General features: G+C 37.9%; 1 protein-coding gene across 3 annotated transcripts in view; it reads right to left on the reverse strand.

Moving 5' to 3' along the window:
- LCLAT1 (lysocardiolipin acyltransferase 1) overlaps nt 1-17,100 on the reverse strand; it is a 113,197-nt gene that overhangs the window by 57,408 nt on the left and 38,689 nt on the right. For all 3 annotated transcript variants that reach the window (XM_042051614.1, XM_042051613.1, XM_042051612.1), the window contains 2 exons: nt 15,043-15,241; nt 2,576-2,722 (listed from right to left, as the gene is read on the reverse strand). In XM_042051614.1, coding sequence (XP_041907548.1) covers nt 2,576-2,722; nt 15,043-15,241 — 346 coding nt within the window. The remainder of the gene's footprint in view (nt 1-2,575; nt 2,723-15,042; nt 15,242-17,100) is intronic.

The following is a 17,100-nucleotide window of genomic DNA, read 5'->3' on the forward strand; positions in this document are numbered from 1 at the left end:
AGCACCAGAGGAATTTTGTTTTCAGAAGTAATTAGCAGTTCTGCCATTTGGTCAGAAAACAAGAGTCACTGCCTCTATTTTTGCAAAATGTTCCCTAGAATTTTGAGCAACTGTTCAGAAAAAACCCACAGTTTATTTATTATTCTAAAGGATGGAACATGAGGTTGCAATAGGTCCTAATATGTCAATAATGCAACAGTTCTCTGATAATAATTTCTTCAAAATGTTACATATATTATGTTCTAGCATTCTCATATGGCATAAATTTACTGCTTGGTCAGGATTAGTTTGTCAAGGGATTTTTCCCTGTCTCCTATAATATTTTAAAATATATATGAAGCAATATTTCCTGTGAAGACAATCAGAGAGGGAGAGCTATTTACTTCCACAGAAAAAGTCCCAGGGTTTTGCCTGTCTCTATTCATCCTTTTATGCACAAATGTAATATCAAAGTGGCATTCAATACTTGATGGCAAGTTAAGAGTGGTAAACACAGGACAGTTTATTATGTCAGAAGCCAGCACAGCAGTGCCCTACTGTCTTCCCTACCCATCACTCCCTCCTTCCCACCGTTCTGCCTCCTCCAGGGCCGCTCACACCCACCTGTGGTGGTCTCAGCAGAACAGCACAGTTACTGCAGCTTTCCATTGGGCATTGTGAAGTTAAAGAGTATAAAGAGGTATAAAGAGTATAAAGAGGTATAAAGAAGGGTAATCAGAACCACAGAAATATCTTACCAAATGAAAAAAAACTGTCAACAATCTGCGTTCGAAAATTTCATTAGAATTTTTTTTATATTAAATGAAGAAACTTGTTTCCATGGTATCAACAGCATATAGCTGTTTAGCCTATGTCATTTATATCAGTAACTACAGCACAGAGAAAACCCTGTGTTTCCTTAAGCAGCTCTACATTGAGGTGGGAACATCCTCACCACCAGTCTTTTGGACTCTGCAGCACAAGTACTAACACACTGTGGCTGTCTCAGTCCACAGCCAAATCTTTTTTAAAGCTCCAGTACAAAACTTCCTCAATTCTTTAAAAATCTGTTGTCTCTCAGGAATATTAGATTCTTCTAGAGATTAAAAGGCATACATAATTCATGGAATAAATCACAAGCAATCCAACTCTTTCGGACATCTTGAGATGGAAACACCTGTTCAGAGTGTGTGAGTGCTCTAAGGAGGTGTCTCCTGACTCTGTGAGATTGCACCTCATAATTATGAGAGCTAGGAGGAGACAGTTCCTCATGAACTCAAAAAAAAATATTTGAAGTGAGATAATTTCATAGAATCATAGAATGGTTTGGGTTGGAAGAGACCTTTAAGATCATCTTTTTCCAACGCCCTGCCATGGGCAGGGACACCTTCCACTAGACCAGGTTGCTCAGAGCCCCATCCAACCTAACCTTGAACATTTCCAGAGATGGGGTATCCAGAGCTGCTCTAGGCACCCTGTGCCAGTGCCTCACCACTCTTTCAGTGAAGAAAATTCCATCCTTCTTCCTAACTTCAGATACAAGATAACCAATTCAACAAGAGATATCATGTGAAGCAGTCCAGGAATGTTCAATGAATTTATCCTCTTTTAGGAAGGCTGATCAAGTGATGACAATTCCCTACAGCATGACAGCATCTGAATACTATATACATACCCATTTTAAGGATATTTGGAATACAGAAGAAAAAACAGCAGGATATGCTAGTTATTCTTATACCATGTCTACTACTTACTGATGTGGCTTTGCAATAAAATATGATTTGTGAATATATGCAATAGAAAGTATAGCAAAAGTCTTCTAAATAAGCTAAAAGTTAGAAGCTTAATTGCAATTGATTTTCTATTTAAAGATAAGGCTTATCAAATCAGGCATCATGCTGGAGGCATGAACCACCACAGAACATTCATACAGTGTTTTCTTTTATAGACAACTTGAGTTGTCTTCAGCACTGGTTAACAGCTTGCCACTGATGCTGTAAGATACCTGTACAAAGGTAGATATCTGATGAAAAATTAATACAGGATCAAACTCATTACATTTACTCCTATGGTAATCTCAACATTTGTTTTACAGAGTTATTTCCATAATAGAGGCAGATACAGAATGCTTACAGTGCTTACACAGCCTAAGGAACAAGTGTCTCCATGTTCCCCTCTTAAAACATTAGGCAAGAAATCAAATAGAATCATAACCCTTTGCAGTCACTCTTTCATAGCTATGAAATTATTTTGTCACAGTAATTCAGGAAATAGGACCATGCAAGTGATATATTCCAGGTCTTGAAACCTGCTTTTGCTAATGCAGTGCATGTACAGTACTGACCAATAAAAAGCACTGTTAATCATCAGATGCTCTGAAATGTAAGTTATTTCAGGAAGACTGGCAAAGTCTCTCAGTGGAACTACGTTTGTGCCTCTCACATGAATCAGCACATCATTTGAACATTTACTATCATTTCTACTACCCATGAGAACCAAGTCTTGCTCCTGCCTTGGACTTGCTTAAATTCTTTCCATAAACAACAAAGAATTTCTATGTTGAACATACCCTGAGAAGATGATAAATGCAGCCTACCTGTGAGATCAGTTCCTTCTGGAAAGATGAGGAGTTGTAGTGGTTCACGAATGTCACAGAAATAATCCAGCATTTTTTCAAAGTGACTCTTGTCATCTTCCCACTTTCTCTGAATGAAAACAAAGGCTGCAACCTGCATCGCCCAGCCTAAGGTTTAAAAAAATACACCTTTAGCAACATTTCACTCTGATACTTCCACAGTGTCTGTTATTCCAAAGAATTTTATCAATTATGTTAGACACAACATTTTAACTGCTGCCCACCTGCCCTCAACTCTGATTAAGAACACTTGGTTACCTTGTAAAAAGAGTTTTGGATTGGTAAAAAAAAGAATGCATAAATGCATTCAAAATGCAAAACTCAAGTTACCAGAGGAAGAACAGAGTCAATGCTGTCCTGAAAGGAGGTTGTAGCGAGGTGGGGGTTGATCTCTTCTCCCAGGTAACATGCACCGGGACAAGAGGAAATGGCTTTAAGTTGCACCAGGTGTAGACTGGATATTACGAAAAATTTGTTCACCAAAAGGGTTGTCAAGCTAGCCCTGGGAACAAGCTACCCAGAGAAGTGTTTGAGTCATCATCCTTGGGAACATTTAAAAGCTTTGTAGATGTGGTGCTCAGGGATGCAGTGCTTAGGGATGTGCTCAGAGTTGATAATCTTCAAGGTCTTTTCCAACCTAAATAATGCTATGATTCTCTGAGGTGAAGCATTTAAAACCAGACAGTATCTGTTCCTTTGAGGGCTTTATTACATATACCTCCTTATAACTTTCATTACTCATAGAAAACACGAAGCTTTTCTTTACACTTGATTATAGAATTTTTAAAAATTATGTATATCTACCTGTTTGTATCAACAAACACAAAGATTTGCAGCCTGCCATCAAACTGACAACATAATGCAGTAAAGTAAGTGAAACTGCTGCTGAGCCTGCAGCTCAGGGTCACACCCCATTATCTTCAGTAAGTATTCTTGGCTCTTTTTGGCACAAGTATATAGTATGCAGCATACCACACAATATTAGAAGTTCTGTCCATTAGCTCAGACAGCAGGATAAAAAATCAGGGCTACAGCTCCAGCCTGAGATGCTCCCTTCTTAAAAAGGGCTCAGAAGAGCATGACATTGCCTTGCCACCGTACTTGGCGAACTTGCACCTCATCAGAAAACCTGCAGAGAGATGCTGCACATCAAAGAGAAAACATCACAGCTACCCATTCTCCTCTTTGCTCACCACCATTCTCAAAGCCTGTTTTTCCTTTGCTGGTGACTTACAGCATGTTATTCTTGCCCTTTACTTCAGCTCCTCTTTACGGGATTCCTTTGTATTCTGTTCATAGCAGTATCTCACAAGGACTGTATGCTAGAAAACTACTTATTAAAGTCACTCATTTTTAAATCAACTTTGTAAGTCACTCAGCCTGGATACATTACATTAACCTGCTGCATTATCTCTCCTCTATTGGTTACAAACATTAATTGTATTGTTACAGATTTGTGCCCTATATCATGGGGCGAATACTTCTAATTTTTAAATCAGTTAGATGGAACATGCATAATTTGCATGCCTTCTGCAATCTGGACCTAATGCATCTCAGACATCCAGATAACCAATGACATTCAGATAACTGAATACTAGAAGCGGTTATATGAATTAAGAAAAGAAATGCCCAGAATGCAGTCTCAGCAAATCTTTTCAAATCTTTTCCCTTTTTTTGTGAAAACTCTTTGTAAAGGAAACTCAACTTTGACCACAACATTTTATATGCATTTATGTACACATCACATTCCCACACCTGCAGTATCAAGAAGTGTCAGTACAGCTTTATTAACAGAGGCTATCCATGTTTAAACAAATTGTTTGCAGGAAAAAAAATAAAGGTATATTTTACAGTAACTTTAAAATAACTGATGTAATTTAACTATGCTATCTTTTTGCATGTAATCATTTCCTACTGCTACAATACACAGCAGGAAAATGGTGCCAAAGCTGTATTTGAAATTGAACTAATCAGGGCTTCATTTCCACACTAGTATTACATAAAGAGGACATCTTTACATACCAAGTGCTGCCCAAGCATTTGGTTCCTCTAGAAAATACATGGAAATTGCACAAAGCTGCATACAGGGAAGTTCAGATTGGATACTAGGAAAAGGTTCTTTACTGAGAGGGTGGTCAGTCACTGGAAAAGGCTCTCCAGGGAAGTCATCATAGCATCTCACCTGGCCGAGTTCAAAGAGCACCTGACTGATGCTCCTGATCATATGGTTTCATTTTAGGTAGTCCTGCAAGAAGCAGGGAGTTGGACTTGATGGTCCTTATGGGTCCCTTCCAACTTAAGATATTCTATGATACTTCATCTGATATCAAATTCATAAAAATGGACAATGCAAAGGACAAAATCCCTCTGAGCAGAAACAGAGATGTCTTGACCACAGCATTTACAACTGTGAGAATGCAGATGCTCCACAGGACAGAGTGGAAAAATACAGAGATTAGGAAAGTTCTGCTGTGGTTTTGGTGTTTTCCAATCCTTCTTAGTCCTCAGCCCAGACCTTTTTATGTGTTTTACATAGGCAGGACACTACACATAAGTTAGTACATGGAAACCTGTACTGTGCCAAGTACAGGTACCATTTTATTGTGTGGTATCACACATCAGGCCTAAATTATTCAGTCCTTGTGTTTTCATTGCATCAGAGTCTGTAGGCTGAAAGAACGGAAGCAAAAAGCAAAATAAATGCTTACTTAAGGAAGCCTGCTGATACTTTCCCAGGTCAGCAGCTCCTTAGGAGTGATTTTGGGCCATAACAAAGGGAATACGGAAAATACTGCCAGATCCCATCCTTTCTCCTACCTTTCTTCATGCAGCACAAGGCTTTAAATTATATCAAAACTTGCACATAAACTCACTCTAGCTATCATTCTTCAATAGCACTGTGAGCATCAAATTATAAACACCTTTAGCTGCTAGCAAAAGATGTTGCTTGGGTGACTTGTACTTTACCTGACCAAACTGCATAAAGCAGAGGATATAGTGCAGTAGTTGCCCATTTCTGCTCTAAGTGGTGGTGTTATAGATGGGCTATGAATAATTAAACAGAAGCAGTAATGTAATGACAGTACTATGTCAGGGAAAAGGAGTGGGAAAGGAGTTGGGAGGCATCCAGTTTTTAAGATAAACAACAGGTTTGATTTTCTAACCTTTCCAATAAATAACATCCAGTGTTCTGGAAGAATGTGTCTATCTTTAAGTGTTTATCTAATTACATAGAACAGTCCTGAGTGTTTAAATAAGAAGAGATTATCTAACAGATAGATGACTAAGAGTAAAGGACCCAGGTTTCCTCCCGACTTACTCCAGCACAGCACCCAGGGCCAAGCTATTTTACCATCTATGACAGTGGAAAAATTTCCACATTTGCTCATGCTTCAAGGCCTCCAGGCAACAAAACCACGAATTTCTGATTTCTGTAAAGCCCTGGTTCATGCAGCAGTGGGGACAGTGCCTGCTGTTCACGTGTCTCACCATCCCACCAGTGTGAAGTGGGAAAGGAAACCCCACACAGATGTCTGCCTTTGAACAAAGCAAAAGCAGCTCTTGCTTTGATTTCAATTCCAGTGTGTCTGCATTGTGCTGCTGCAGAAACAACACGTAACAAGTCCAAGACATGATGTGGGAGCCAAATGGGAATGCATGGGGAAACAGGAGGAATTCAGTAAATCAATGGGTAGAATGAAAGGTTTTGCTAATCAGTAAGATTTATGAATAAGCAGCAGAAGGCAGTCCCTTCTCATGTGCAGCCTGCAGTGAGATCTGCTGTTCAGTTTAGGTCAACATATTGTTCGACAAAATTAAATATATTTTACTCTTTTTGCACAGCTTTTCTGGTTGTCTAAAAGCTCCTGGACAACAGAAATTTTCCTAACAAAAGCAGCATTTACTTGACTGGGGAAAAACGGCTGCCTTTGGATTTGCAGATTCTTAAGAAATCATCGATGACAAAAACACAGCAGAGAAACAGCAAAGCTAAAGAAACCATAACAATGCACATCTATTTCTTTGCTAAAATAATCTTCTTATAGGAGCCGACATTTTGGATGACTAACATTGCTTGGGAAAGCATACAAAAAGCATCACACTGCACAGCTCTTGTTCAAAATTGCCAAACAGCAGTGCAAAAACCTACCAGAGAGAATAGCTAGCCACATCGACCTTTAAATCAACTTTTCAGAGCTGAAAAATAAACAAGGCGGCTTAAAATCTCTAGGAACACAGACACGGTAATGATATGTATCCTATCAGGATATAATTCTACACAGAAAAAAAAGTGCTTGCACAAAAAGAAAAGCCAGCTATTGAAACAGAGAGATGTGCTGTTCATCAGAATTCCCTTACTGCCTTGGGGATAAAGCAAACTCCAGCTCATGCAGGTCGAGAATTTGCAGCATTGTATTAAAAATGCTAGCTCCAAGTCTAAAGCTTTTTAAATTCTAAGACCCTGTATTTCTATTTTCCTCACCCCAAAATCCTTTAGAAGAAAACAACACTCAAAGCTGAAATTTCTTGAGTGTGTTTTCATTGCAAAGGTACTTTGGAAGTAAGCAGATACCAAGGATGGATGCGGCAATGAACAAAAGAGAGAAAGAGCTGAGTTGTGCCAAAAAAAAAAAATCTTTGTTGGGTTTTGTATCAGAATTTTATATACATAACCTCAGAAATTAGATATCCCCCAAAATGTCACATCTCTAAGAGGGATATTACGGCTGATATTGAAAGCAAACACACACAAACACCCCTAAAGAAAATGGTATCCATGTATGTTACCTGTAGCAATGTAACAACTAATAATACTAAACCCCCTGCAAACAAATTCAACAAATGATTCAAAACTACAGAAACAAGCAGGAAGGTAAAAGGCCCAACTATGGGGTTTGCTATTATATCTATTCATCCTCTCTCTTTTCTTCCACTGCATTATTCACTGGTTTTTCATAGCATTATCTTGGTCAAAAATAAAAGCCTTACTCGGTGTGCCTGAATTCAACAGGGTTCTGGTCCTGATCAGGGCTTTTGAGGCATCAGGGAACCAGACATCCCGGCTTAATAAGGGAAATCACTTGGAAGCTCATGATCCCACTGTACACAAATAATTGGGCCCATTAACAGTTTGTTACTCCAAGTGTTTTGCTGCATAAAATTACCACAAGGTGACAAGTACGCAGTTCTGAATGTTCCCTGTTTCAAAGATCCATGGGTATTGAAAAGATGCTGGCACATAGAAAATCACACAGGAAGCCAGGGCATAAAGTTACTGTGCATATTCACTGCTGAGTTTTAATCAGTATAGACTGATAAGCATGTTTCTGCAAATTCAATTAGAATTGGTCATTTTGCTGTTGTTCCTATTTCCTAGATAGTTTTATGTCTAAAAGCCCAAAGCAATTTTTTTCCTTTTTTTTATGTTTAATGTAATGGTTTGAGTGCACAAACTAGGAAAATAAAGAAAAAAATGCTTCTTGAAACAATCTTGTGAAGCACAATCTCTGCTCCTGGCAAGTTTTCTTTAAACATGCTCTTTTCCAATAATTTAGTTAATAGGAGTATAATGAATTGAATGATTACTACCTGATTGGGTGAATTCTTTCGAGCAAATTACAAGATAAACTAAGACATAAAATTCACCAATATAAATTCACAGTCGTGTTCCTTGTTTTATAGTGAATCATCTAATTTAGTCTATTTGTTAATTTGATTCCATCTATTTGTGAGGTGTCCATTTAAAAACCACCATGCTTTTGCTACTGCCTTGCCCTATCAGATTCTGAATATTAATCTACATGGGTTTAAAATTATTTTTACAGTCATGTCCAGTTTATATATTTCATACATATACATCCCATGTAGTCCACCATGTATCCTACAGATAATCATCTCTTCCAATGTATGTGAAGCCTAAACCTTTTTTTCCTTGTTCTCATGCATTTGTTTCAGTACCAAATTATTCCAAATTTTATGTCCATTTCAGTCACATTCAAATATTAACACTTTCTGCATTTCCTGTACTCTGCTTCATTCTCTTGTGGAAGAATATAGGATGTGCCAGTACAAACCCCTGCTTTAGCTTATTGTTTACTTACAACACAATAAGAAGCTTCTTCAAACAAGGTTTGCAGTACAAGATTTCCTCGTCAGGACAAGAACAATGCTGTCAACGAGCTAGTCAGATACAGTGGCCTGTGTCTCACCTGTGAAAACACAACTGTGGAACCTTCTAGAAAGAATATTCCATTGAATAATTGGTATCTCGCAGCCAAGGAACACACACAGAGTGTGTGAAAGCATCTGGGAAAAACTCATTACAGTAGTAGCAGGATATGTATGTATATAAAGCATCCAGAGATAGACCATTTTCTTGGAAAGTATTCTTTTAATATTCAGTGCCTTAATTGTGGTTCAGAAGGATGTTATTTGGACACTTCATATTTGAAAATTCATTTCATTTCCTAAATTATGCCATTTTAATAGAATATGGACAATTAGATGATTAACTCTACCATTATATTAGTGCTATTCACAAAATGCTATAAATGTCATCATGGACTATTAAACTGCTTCAGTTACAGTATCCATCTTAAAATAATACTTTGAATTTTATTTGATTTGATGCACTGTGTAAGATCAGAACAACATAACACAACATCACTCAAAAGTAAAGCAAACTAAAGCAAAGGCTCTGGGATGGCTGGAAAGTTGCTTTTTCTGATGCATTTTAAAAATACATCAATACAGTGAAACAGCACATGAAATCCTAAATATTAAAAGAGATGAGTCTTGCCCAATACGTATCTGGAGAAAAGCCCCACGTCACTCTAAAATCTCCAAAGACATGAAGAAAACAACCTCCAGTTGTGAGACTGTGAGGAAGAACAAGCAGGCTCTACCAAAGTGTGAGACTCTCCCACAGATGTGTCATCTGAACTGCCAGTCAGGAATGAGGAGAGATTCTACAACTGAAATAGCTCTTCCAAAGGCCTGCATCCTCTTCAGATGCTCCATCTCCTCCATGGAGGGCCGTGCAGGTAACCCAGCCTGAGGAGCTGAGCTGTACAGATGCTGCATAACCCACTGATAACAGCAAAGGAATGCGAGTTGGGAAAACGCACCAACCGAATTCTGCTCTTATTTGTTCTGTGAGCTTGGACAAAACAACCTCTCCCTCTATCACTTCTTGTTTATAAAATGGGGAGAATGAAAGAAGTTAGCATCTGATCTCACACTTCTGATGTGCATTTTGGAGAGGCAAAGGGGTAGAGAGCAAATGGAGTCCTTACTACATAGAAAGGATAAGGAAAGTTTAATGGAACACAGGCGAGTTGGCTTTGGTTGTGGGATTTTTTTTTTTTCCCTGACGGGGTGGGAGAAACTTCTTATGCCTTTGCTGGATAAGACAAGCTGGGAAACAGGCCCCTAAGCTTTTCTTCCTTACAAAAGAAAAAAAATAGCATATAAAGTTACAGCCAACTTAAGCTGCATTTCTGGTGCAAAGTAATAATCCTTCATTCACACTTAAAACTTCTTCAAGAGAGTCTTCACCCGGAAAAACTGGCAGAATAACAATTGTGCTTGCCATTAGAGAGCATACTTTTCAACTTCTACTCTCAAAATCACGTAGGATAACAACTCTATGGTAATTAAGTCTGGCAGCTCGTAATTGAATTGCTAGAAGACAAAACATCACAGCTCCTCAAAATTCTCAGCCTATTTTAATGTAAGATACTTGACACAGGAACTATACTATAAAGTTCAGTAGGCTACAGTTTAAATGTTTTAAACTAATACGCTCTGTTGGTAAGAACTTTAATGTAAATCCAGCTATAGCCTGAACAAAGAAGCTTTATGCTGCAGCATTTCCATCCCTACCTATGGAAGTAGCTGTGGCAGCATGAACACTTCCATGCCAGTATAAATGTGTACAGATCCTCCACAGCACGCTGCTTTAGCTATACTCCAATTGAGTTAAGTGTTAAAATTTTCTAGGCTTAGTGACAACAATATTTTACTTCATGGTAGCTGATCCATCATAGCTGTCGGTGTGCATGCTCTTAGCCCGTGGCAAAGACAGGATAATTTGAGTTGTTTTGCCCTGCTTCATTGAAAACTAAGATGACTCAAATTACTTTGAGCTTGCTTCAGGCGAGGCTCGCACACTTGGACAGCTATAATGGATCAACTGACGTGTAGTAAAAGATTGGTGGGGCTAAGCCCAGTGCTGAAATAGAGCAAACGTCCTTTTTTTTCCCCTGGTACTTAACTTGAGCCTTTGAGAGCTACAACATGTGAGTGAACAGATGAGTGAAAAACAACTAAAAAGCTCCTACATCTTGCAATCTTCTCTGAGAGCAGTGTTAGCCACAGAATAACTTGAATCCAGAGATAAAGATCTGGACAGTCACTCGGTTATCTTTGCTCCTAACTACTCCAGGCTTGTCAGCTTTGCTTGTTCTCCTCTTTTTTCTTTGTCACCTTGTCTTTTCCTTACCTGTTCCTGTCCCAGTGTGCTTCAACTATAATTCCCTCCTTTAGCAGCCTTAGTGAGCCTTTGCAAAACAGGGAAGTCTTCAAGATATGTCCATCAATGGTGCCTGCAACACCTGCATACTTTACATTTGTACACTGAATTATGATGGTATTTATCTTTTCCATCTGCACTAAGCAAAACTAGAACTAATATTATCTCATGTGGCATCCATGCACTGACATTAGTCCCTCTGGTTACCCTCTCTCACTTTTCCAAAAATTTATCTGATAGCGCTCAAATTAACCCCAAATTTCAATTTATTTTTCACATACATGTTGAGGCACATTTAACCACTAAAATTCAAATATTAGTTGAAGCTCATCCAAAACATTTTGTCCATCATTAAAACACATACCTCTTTCCAGTGAAGTCTTACTGGTTATCACAAGAAGACTTTCACAAATGAAACTATTAAGAAAAAATCAAAACTATCTCCTGGTCATTATCTTGTCATCTAACACTGACATCTAACATACCTTGTATGTTCCTTGGTACCTACTAGAACAGTATTCCATAACACATTCTGAACATGACTGCACCATGATCGGTATCACTTCCAAAACCACTCCTCATTAATTGAGAATAGATGAGAATATTAATTGTTCCTATCCATTACAAGTACTGTAGAGAAGCCCTATCATGTCAGACCATGCAGGAAACTGTCAATGCCATTAGAAAGTCTCCTTGAAAACTGATACTGCAGAATGTGTCAGTAGCTTCTGATGATGTCAGATGAGAAACTGCAGAAACAGCCAAGAGCAGAGTAGTGCTCCCTCGAGACACCAGCTTTGGCAAGATGTACTGAAATGCAGCAAGAATGTTTCTGAAATTGAGATTACTGAAACGTAATATCTCTTTTTGAAAACTTTACTGCACACAATTCATCAAGTCAAAGCTACAGTTCCAGGAAGAAAGGACCATCTGTTTTTCTTTGGACTTCTTTTTTTAAAGCTCACCTTTAATCAATTTTAAGGTTTTTTTCATACACTGGAATGCAAAGAATTAATAACTTAAGAACTAGATAAATGACTCAATGTGTCTCCTTGAAATACTGAATCCTCTGATTTTAATTATAATTAACTAGAAAATAACTGCCTATTTGTAATACAGACTCATTAAATCTGATACCTTTACACTTTTAACCTACAAAAGGGGCCAGAAGAACTCTGGATCTATTTCCATTCCCAGCTTTGCCCTTCACCTATCATATGTGCCATTGGAAAGAGCATAATCTCTCACAGACCTATTTTTACACCCAAATGGGAAACTACTTATGACAACAAACCTGCTATGCTGAGTACAGTAAGGCTTTCAGAAATATGGATATGGAAGATTTGCATTACAAACCTTATCTTAAACATAATTTTAACTTCAATGCTTGTTTAAAAAAAAAAAAAGCCTTTGAAAGATCACCAAAATATTGCACTGAAAGAAATATGGCATATTCACTCAAATACTTCTGAAACTCCAAGCATGACAGCATGACTACCACTAGGTTAAGATTTATTAGAGGTTACATTTAGCCAGTATATCAAACTTCCCTAATCCTATACACTTGACTATGTACAAATAATCCATATAAATATATGAAAAGATAAAACTGAAAGACATGATGAGAGTAGCTCCTTGAATTTCCACAAATATTATATCTTAAATGACCAACATCTAAATATCAATAACATGCAGTGCACTGAAATTGTCTGGTTGATTTCCAAGCGATCTTCTGGCTTTTACAAGCTCATAAAATGGAACTTTTAGTTAAAAACCACAGGACACAAAAAACAAACCCAAAACCTGATAAACACTTATTAAGGGTCTATCACATAACACAGCAAGGCTGGGAGCAGTAAGTGGGAGAAATTCTACTGTCACTGATGAGATTCAGGGTTGTCCTTTTTAGACACTATTCTCTGCAGTGATCCTGCCCCAACAAACTTCATACAGATTCATCTTTTTCCATCAATCTTCATTTAATCCAAGAGTGCCACTTTCCAACAATACCCTATTTACATGGCTATACAGAATACTTTATTTTTGCAAGAAAATGCCACCCAAACCACAGCCTGACTGAACACAGACACATGCATTTCTAAGGCCTGTTTTTAGATACACTATGATAAAGCAGAAGCTTATCTTTCAGAATTTTAGGACATTATGGCTTCAGTGAAGGATGCAGTTTAGCTGAATTCCCTTCCTGTGACTAATAACCCAACAATAACAGTTTACTGAAAAATAAGCTATAATTCACAAAATTGCAAAGAGAGTCCTCAAAGTCCATGTATTGTGGACCATTCTTGGGGATCTGGCATAAAAATAGTGGTTTATAACACTCCAGACCCAGGTGTCAGCTCTACCACCAGAAATTGTCATCCTGTAATGCAAACAAGAGGAGCAAATGTCTGCCTGCATCATCTCTACATCACAAAGTGGAGTACGAGCCCAGAATTTTGTTAGCAGCTTAAGCTGCTACATCAGAACAAAGATGGCATCGTGGTCTGTCAATATTGACCTGACACAGATCCATCTGCCTGAGCCCACTGATCAAATCTATTAGATGTGCTCAGTTTATGCAGAGAACTAAGAATTGAATTTTTTTAAAAAAAAGTCAATCTGAAGAACTTCTAACACTATTTCAGGAACTAAATTTTACCAAGCATAGCTTAGCATCCAAGCTCCTGGAGCTGATCTTCCAGTTTTATTAGAGGCATCAAAAAGCACACACACAAATGTTTTTTTTTAATAACAAAACATATGTTACTTTTGAAGAGAGAAAGCTATGAATCTTCCCCAGTATATGCCTGACTTCATCTTCCACCATTGCTTTAAAAAGTCGCATATGCAGCTGATTCCAAGATTTCAAAACATCTCTGCTGTATAATGAAGATACCTAAATATGCATTTTCTCAATTCCTGTCACATTAAAAGAGATTTGTCTTTTGTCAAACAAAATTGACCTTAACATTTGGCTGTTAGGGGAAAAAAAGCATATTACCCTGTTGCTGCTCTTACTTAAAGAGGACTGAATGCAACACAATGCAGCAGTGAATGCAATACAATGCAACCACAGGAGAGCTCCTCAGGATGGAATCCTGCCAGAATTATCTGTTCAGATAAATGGCCTGACAAAAGGCAACCATAAATAAGGTTACTCGTTCGACATCATAAAGTTGACGCATATCCTGCCCAAGCTAGTTTTGTATAAAACAGCAAATAAATCTAAGAGATAAATAAAATGCAGAGATGCTTTTATTTCAGATAAGTCTGCCTATTTATTCAGAAACCATTCGTGCAACAATTTTTGGACTATCTGAAGCAATTTCTCTGAATACGTGCAACTCAGATCTGTTTCCAGCCTACATCACTATAAATCCTGATGATTTCACATCCTGCACAGCATATATTGCACAGCCAAGTTCAATTTAAAATTAGTTATTAAAATGAACCATTAACTTTGCAATTGCCTACAGAGCTTTTTTTTTTAATCTTCACAATAGTATACATTGGATAATGAAGAAAGAAGCTTGATGAGAGCATTTGCAACGTGGGGTGAAATGGCACCCAAACCACAATGCTGAAAGAGACTTTGAAAAACTGAAAATCATTTTTCATCATCTTGAAAAATGCTTTTGGTCTGTAAAGCAGAAATATTTTTACCTACAAGCAACAGCAGCACATGCAGTATCTTTAAAAAGAAATGTTTAGGCATGTAGTCCAGGTGTCCTCTGGAGATTTATGGTTTAATCGCTCCACATGCCACATATTTTACACAAGGTTTTTTTTAAATACTGAAACAGAATTTAAACCTATGTCTTTTAGCAGGTTATGAACTGTGCTGGACATAATTTAAACATACTTTCCTTTCAAATTAAAGGGTTTAGTGACATACCAAATCCCGGAATGCTTTTGAGACTGGATTTGAGACAGATTTTTTCAAGTCTGAGGTAGCTGTATCGCAGCAGGCAGTTCCACAGGAACATCCAGTCCATTCGTGTGCGATGGTTCATGATAATGACACTCCTTTCTCCAGGAACAAATCCATCTCCAGTGACAACCACCTTGGCACCACACACCATTTCCAGCAAGGCCTAGAAATAGTATTGCAGTTTTATGGCTTTACTCCCAGAAGAAAAGCATCACCCCATTAGCAATAAAAATTAATTTGAATTATATAATTTCACTTATTCACTCACATTACAACTGGTAAACAAACTTCTGTTTTCTAATAAAGCAGCCAGCTTTCCTGCAGTAATAGCAGTGTTTAATGGAAGAGGAAACAACAATTAAGCAGCACTTCTTAAAAAGCACTCTATTATCATCACTGCATTAAACTTACCTTTCCCTGGTTTTCCAGGAATACTATCATGTAGGAATATAACTGAGACAGTATGGATTATAACTTGGTAGGTAATCTAAAGAGAGATCAGCTGCACAAATCTATTTCCCCTAAGGTCAGGGTCACTGGCAGCACACTGTCCTACCCAGCCAGCACAGAAAATGAAACCAGCAAAATACCACAGGACCTCTATAGGCCTTAACATAAAAAGGCTTCAAATTACCTCCTTACCCTCTCTTCCCCACTCTTCCTCAAAAGAACTAACACTGGGGATTTAAACAGAGCTCTAGAAAGTAAAACGACTTCTGTTCATATTTCTGCCAACTCTGTGTGTGCCTAGCATAAGCCAAACTAAACTGGAACAGTTAAGACCCACCTCACTGTCCCATCCTACTGACTCTCCTAGAAAGGAAATAAAATGTGATAGCAGAGTGAGGAAGGGGGAAATTTCTTACATCACAGAGGTCAGGGTCAGAGTTTCCCTGCTGGAGTCCAACTGGTACAACAGCACTTTATTGTTTGGAGACACAAACCAAGAACCTGCTTCTCCTGACTACGAATGCAGCAAGTGTAAGAATAGAAAACTAAGGCAGACAAGGTCCGAGCCTCAAAATGGTTGGATGGAAAATCTTTTTGAGACTCCTTTCTTGAACATAAATCCCCAAGATTCTTAAAAGACAGAATCCTTTTCACAAAGATATTAAAATTGTTTTGGTTTAGCTCTAGTGTGGGCTAAAAAAGTCAAACTTCTAGACTACAAAAGTTATCACAAACTAGTTGTAATAACCCAGAATTATAAAGCCCAGGCAACTAATCAAAGAAAAGACCAGTATTAGATTTTGGGGAGTTTGATATTATGGAAAAATTTGAAGACAAACAGAGAAAGAGTTATTTTGTGATACTATCAGTACTCAGTTAGATTTCACCATGACAAGAAATAACCATCTATTTCCTTTACTGGTGATTACATCTGCCCTCCTAATTTCACTACATTCAGTAATGATAAAAACAACAAGAATTGTAGAATAAGAAACAGCTGAGGCCCCTTTAAAACACACAAGGCAGAAACAGCAAAAGCAGAAACTATTTGATATACAATAAGGATAAAGCTTCCTTTATGCCACAAGATATATACTTCTGCACACCAATATGGTATTTTGCTTCAGAAAAAGTTAAACAAATCTCTAATGGCCTAGAGGAACAAAGTCCCCCTCACTTTTAGAGAACGGAAGAAGAGACATATCCCATTCACACTGCCTTTCCTTTGGAACTATTCAGGGAAGAGCTTTGTTATTGATTTCCAGACTCATATAGCTGTAAAGTTCATGTATTATAAGTGAGGAATACCTAGTTTCTAGGGGAAACTCTTCTTTTTCATCTGAAAACATTTATCTCTAATTCAACTACAGGGGCTAAATTCTAAAATGATTAAGTAACAGAACAGTGAAGGTTGACAACAATGTACCAGACGGGACAATTTTCCTAATAAAAAATACTTGGAGCAGAGTCCAAAGAGAGAGCTTACAAGACAACTCATTTAGGAAGTTTACAGTTTAAAAAACCTCCTTCTGTTTAGTAGTGTTTCACCTACTCTTCTCTGCATCTGACACT

This window comes from Corvus kubaryi, unplaced genomic scaffold, assembly GCF_017639235.1.
Source record: "Corvus kubaryi isolate FWS band 111438036 unplaced genomic scaffold, C.kubaryi_AGA036_p1.0 76, whole genome shotgun sequence".
NCBI lineage: Eukaryota > Metazoa > Chordata > Aves > Passeriformes > Corvidae > Corvus > Corvus kubaryi.